The sequence below is a fragment of the Brassica oleracea genome, chromosome C9, assembly GCF_000695525.1.
Source record: "Brassica oleracea var. oleracea cultivar TO1000 chromosome C9, BOL, whole genome shotgun sequence".
Classification (NCBI taxonomy): Eukaryota; Viridiplantae; Streptophyta; class Magnoliopsida; order Brassicales; family Brassicaceae; genus Brassica; species Brassica oleracea.
This window is the reverse complement of record NC_027756.1, coordinates 13863176-13868415: the sequence shown is the minus strand read 5'-3', so window position 1 is coordinate 13868415 and position 5240 is coordinate 13863176. Positions and strand designations below refer to the sequence as shown.

Below are 5240 nucleotides of genomic sequence, written 5' to 3'. Positions count from 1 at the left end.
CTTGAACTCGGTGACCTTGTCATGCGCAAAGTGTTCGAGAACACTAAGGAGCTGAACGCCGGAAAACTCGGCGCTAGGTGGGAAGGACCTTACAAAACCATCAAAGTTGTGAAACCAGACGTCTACCGACTTCAAACGTCACGCGGAGAAGAAGTGCCTAGAGCATGGAACTCAATGCATCTAAGACGCTTTTACTCGAAAAAAAAAAAAAACCGAGTAGATGCACTTCCGCGGTCACTTCTACTCGACCGAGTAAATGCGCTTCCAACGGCCACTTTCACTCGGGAAAAACGAACTACGAATGGCTTGATCCTCAACCGAGGTACGTAGGCAGCCTTAACCGGTCCAGCTGTAACAAAACCAAAGTCAAAATCTTGTTCTTTGTTTTGACTCCGATCGAGTAAATACCGATTGTCGAACCCAACGGCTCCCGTACCTCCAGCAGGAGGTACGCGGACACTCACGTTCCATCTCCTAGCTATGTCCTGATCAGACACTTAGCCTAAGGACCCAATGGTCGCGAGTCACCTATGCCCAAAGAGCATTGACCGACCAAACGGAGTGAATCTTTAACCTTTTCTCGACTAAACGCGTAACGGATTACCTACCCATTTACTCGATAGTCTTTGATAAAACGGACGAAAGAACCTTCTACTCTTAGATTCAGTTTCTTGTTTTCAAAGTAGAAAAACACGTCTAGACGTTATCTCAATCGAAACACGAAAGAGCTGGACAAAGTCCCTTAGCGGGTTGTGTCCCTATCTATTTGCAAAAGCCAAAGGTCAAGAATCTATAGTCTCTAGTCGAACATATCGCGAGACTCTAAAGATAACTGAAATTTACTTAGACAAGTTGCAAATACAGATAATGAACACAACAACCCGCAAATCTAAAAATCTGCTTGAAAACAGCGACTTACAGATAAAATAAAAATATGTCCAGTGATACAACAACAGGGTCTATCAAGACCACAAACCCAAAAAAGAAAGCCAAAAAAATACAAAGGAGACACAGGAAAAGCGTCAAGCGCAGAATCTTGACCGACCTCCTCTGGCATCCCAAGAGCAGAAGGACCGACTGGGTCTGTAGCAGCGGCAGCAGTCGGGTCTTCCTCGACAGGCTGCGACGGCGACGTCTCCTTGACTCTTTCGTCTTCCTCTTCTCCGTCTTCTCGTCCTTCAGAAGAAGAATCCGAGACGAGGACAGGATCCTCGATGCCCACGTTCTCGGTCTCTTCCTCTCGAACCGGAGTGTTGCCTATCTCAAGGTTGTCCTTTCCGGGGACCTCCTCCAGGTGCTCGTTCTCTGGACGCTCTCCAAGGTCACCTCCTTCCGGAACCTCAACGTGCTCAGTGGGGACGTCACATCAACCAATGGCTCTTCTGTTGGCTCCCCCATCAACCAATGGCTCTTCTGTTGGCTCCCCAGTAATCTCGAGCGAGGTAATAACCTGAGAAGCCGTCTCCGGTCTGATCAAATTTACGTTCGACCCATAAGGATCAAACGACCCTCTAAACCTGTCCTCGACGAAGCGGGAAGGGAGTCCCAGCGGAGAAAGAGTGAGGTCGCTATCAGATAGCGGACCAACACAAAGTTTTGTAGCCTCCGTCTCGTAGATTTTCCCCTGCTCAGCGAAGACGTCGATCATCTCTTGCGGGATCTCCGTCCCACTTGCCCTTATCATCTCGAGGCACTTCTTCGTTCCCGAAGCCTGACTGTACAGGTTCTTCGCTTTCCCAAGGGCCTCCAAGCGAGTAAAGTGGTCGCGCACGCGAACAAAGCAGTGATTGGCCTTGTCAATCATGGCGGCTTTGACTCTTTCTCTCTCACGAGTAACCTCCAAACTCCGAGAGTCCTTCAAGCGCTGTCTTTCTCTGATCAACTTCTCTACTGCAGTGTCCCTCTCTTTGAGTAGCTCGGCCTTCTCCTTCTCCAGGTTCGCGGTCGCTTGCTCCAGACGAGTGTTCTCTCGGGTAAGCTCTTTCCTTGCCGCTCCGGCAGATTTGAGCTTACCCTCCAGCTCTTCGAACTTCACTCAAAGAATCTCTTTCTCCTTCGCAGCCTTCTCATTAGCCTTCTTATGCTCCTCCCTTACTCTCTCGATGGCCTTCAACCTCGCATGGGCAAGCTTCTCCGAAGACCCCAACTGGATCATCGTCTGCTTCAGAGCACTGTCGTATTTCTCAACGAGGAAGTTCATGCTCCCGTCACTCTGCAGAACGACAAACACGGATCACGTGAGATGGATGAGCCCGATAAATCAAAGAAGGAAATAAAAGGAGAAAGGTAACGCAGTTACCCGTGCTCTAGAGGAAGCAGCATCGATGTACTCGCTCTTGAAGTAAAGGTCTTCCAACTGCGGCATCTCCTTTGTCCCGCCGCGAATTTGACGCGTCAGCTCCGCGCACTTCAGCTCAGCGTACCTAAGAGGATTAAGGATTAGGGGAGTTGTCTCATCGTAGGAAAACTCGACGCGATCAAGGTACTTGATCCTCCCCCTCTTCACGATAGAACCTTCAGAACGAGATCCTTTTCTCGCAGACGGATCAGGAGCAGACCTCTCGCTCGTAACAGGATCACTCCCTTGCGTTGAGACCTTTCTCTTCTCTGGAGGGGTTTCAGGACAAAATCCGTCTCTCGTGACGACTTCGACTAGAGCCGCCTCCACATCAGAAGGATGCGGCTCCGCTTCGATGGATCTCTTCTTCTTTCTAGGACGATCCTCAGGCACCCCCTCGGACGGGTTTGTCTCGACAGGATCCTCTGCAGCGCCCTCTCGCTCTTCTACCGGCGCCTCTCCATGATCAACAGAGGAAGTAGCCCCTTCGTAAGGCCTCTTCCTTCCTCCTTTTTCCTTCATTGCCTCCAAACCCTCAGAGGTTTCACCGAGAGAAGCGATCTCTTCAAGAGGAAGCTCTTCGGTTACTCTCCTCTTGGATTTCCTACTCTTTTTCTTCTTCTTTTTGGGACTCGAGGTAGGAGGCTCCGCCCCAACGCCCTCGTCAACTAAATCGGGTGCTCCTTCCTTGGAAGCCCGGTCACCGTCAGAGCTGGTCGACGCTTACTCGTTAGCGGGAGTTGACTTCTTCGAAAGCAATTGCAGCTTCCCCTTCAATAACACGCTCAGATTAGGAACTCCGTCCATTTTTTTAGCTTCGTCTAGTAGCTTATGCTGTTTCCGAGTAAAAAGGGACATGCGCGACTTACGGGGCCCGAGTACAACGGGAAGTATCGACTCCTAATCAACTGCAAAAAAGAGAGGAGGACTATAAATGGTCAACAAAAACATAGGGACGGTGCAGATAAGTTGTTGATGAAAACTTCTCAGTGAAAGACCAACGAACTCACCTCTGGCAATCCGAACTTCTTGGCGTCTTATCCACTCTCGACTAAGATCGGGCCAACGGAGATGGCTGTGAGCCGCGATTTCCCGGACACTCTCGAAGAATTTCTCCGGGTATGCGATCGTATTCGGATGGCGAACTGCAACAACAAGAAACACGCGATTAAGAATACCCGAATAGGACATGACAACAACAAACAATATCTATCGACCGTTTTGTTCCATAGCACGCGATAGTCGTCCCCAGGAGGTTCCGAGAAGGCATGCTCGTCGAACTTGATATAAAAATATGAGCGCTGCCAGTCTTTCGTCTTGTTAGGATCCCCAGCCAAGACGTTGTAGCTCAAACGCATCTTCACTGAAAATATCCCATGCGGCTTCGCCTTCGTGAAAGTTAACTCTTCGAACACTCTCACGCTCATTGAGACGTCTATCTCCGCTGCCATCACCATCAGAATAACCGCAATGCGCAGCGACCCATTGAGCAACTGACAGATTGCGATGTCCTGACGAAACGCATAAGACGTGATCAGTTGGGGAGTCGGAAACCAGAGTTCTGTATGGTCCCCAAAATAAGATTCGTAGACACACTGGTAGCCTATTGGAGGCGACCAAGGACGTTGCCACTTTGAAGGAATAATGTATGTAACACCGGTGCCTCCACTTCGCCTCAACAAATCCCGCACCATCTTGTGAGAGGAGCAAGAATCGAAGACATTCCTCCATGACTGAGCCCGCGGGTCACGAAGTAATTCAGGCGTGAGTGGAGAGAGTTCCTCGAAGATCCCGCCAGGATGATAGATCGTGGGACGACAGTCTACCTGGTCGAAAGGAATCTCCCGACGAGCTCGTCTCCAATGTCACGAGGTTTGGCTGGACGCGTCAGAACCACTACCGCTCACGTCGCTGCTCCCGACTTCAACGCGATCCGCGCCTTCATCATGAATCATCCTATGAGCATCAGCGACCAAAAGACGTTGAGATAGGGTTGATATTAGGGGTTTCAGGCTCCTAAGACAAATGTTGTAGTATAAGTGATTGTCGAACCAGTTTGAGGGATATCAAAGCAATGAGAATGCAAGTACTCACTTAATCTAAGTGCAACCGATAATTTAAGAGGTTTTTAAACTAATGATTAATGATAAATGAAATGACTTTCTTTACTAAGGGAAAAGAGAACTCATGGGCATAAGGATTAGACCTTGGGTGATCAAGTTTCGAACTAAGGATAGCAAACGATCAATCAAACTATCAACCTTAAGCTTAGACACAATCTTAGACAAACTCTATGTTTAGATGAATGTTCCTTTACTAACATATCTCAAACATCAAATGTCTTTGGTTGAATAATATGAAAGCAATCATTACTAATAGGTCTATTGGCTATCTTAACACCTTTAACAACAAATATCTTTGGTAAAGTATGTTAAAATCTTAGGAGAGTTGTCTCAGGCATTTCATCAAACACCTTGTGGGTGGGAAATGTCTAATGATCAACTTTTGAGTGGCCAACTGATAAGATGCATTATGAATACTCTACTAGCAAGGAACAAGAATGATCTACACTAAAACATCCTAGAACTAACTTAATCACCCTTAATCTCCCTAACCCATGAATTCAAAAAGTGATTACTCACTACTCTTCATGATTCCTCTTAAACCCATATTGGATTTCAGATTAATCATTTATAGAAAATACAGATAATAGAATAGAAATCAACAGTAGAACATGTGATCAATGAATCAAAGAGATCCCCTTTTCCAAGGTTTTTGGTGGTTTTCTTAAGAACAAAAGATCCCCCAGCCCCTGATGGCTTACCAAAGATACTTAAACATAGGTTTAGAATGTAAAAAACGTGCATAATGAAATGACCAAAAGGCCCTTGAGTAAACATGA

The 5240-nt window shown here is 47.3% G+C and overlaps 1 protein-coding gene across 1 annotated transcript; it reads right to left on the bottom strand.

The window, feature by feature from the left end:
- Positions 1-708: 708 nt before the first annotated feature.
- LOC106314377 (uncharacterized protein At3g60930, chloroplastic-like) lies at positions 709-4032 on the bottom strand. Its single transcript, XM_013752255.1, has 7 exons — positions 3543-4032; positions 3349-3483; positions 2300-3060; positions 2096-2212; positions 1451-2029; positions 1046-1339; positions 709-762 (listed from the first exon to the last, which is right to left on the bottom strand). Exons 1-7 carry the CDS (start codon positions 4030-4032, stop codon positions 709-711), a joined length of 2430 nt encoding a protein of 809 aa, XP_013607709.1.
- Positions 4033-5240: the final 1208 nt, after the last annotated feature.

Bases quoted from the DNA above. Each gene is read 5' to 3' on its own strand.
- LOC106314377 (XM_013752255.1), bottom strand. From the start codon at position 4,032: ATGGTGCGGGATTTGTTGAGGCGAAGTGGAGGCACCGGTGTTACATAC. The intron at 3,484-3,542 runs GTTTGTTGTTGT...TTGTTGTTGCAG, and splicing joins CAAAACGGTCGATAGATATT to TTCGCCATCCGAATACGATC. The intron at 2,213-2,299 runs GTAACTGCGTTA...GTCGTTCTGCAG, and splicing joins CTGCTTCCTCTAGAGCACGG to AGTGACGGGAGCATGAACTT.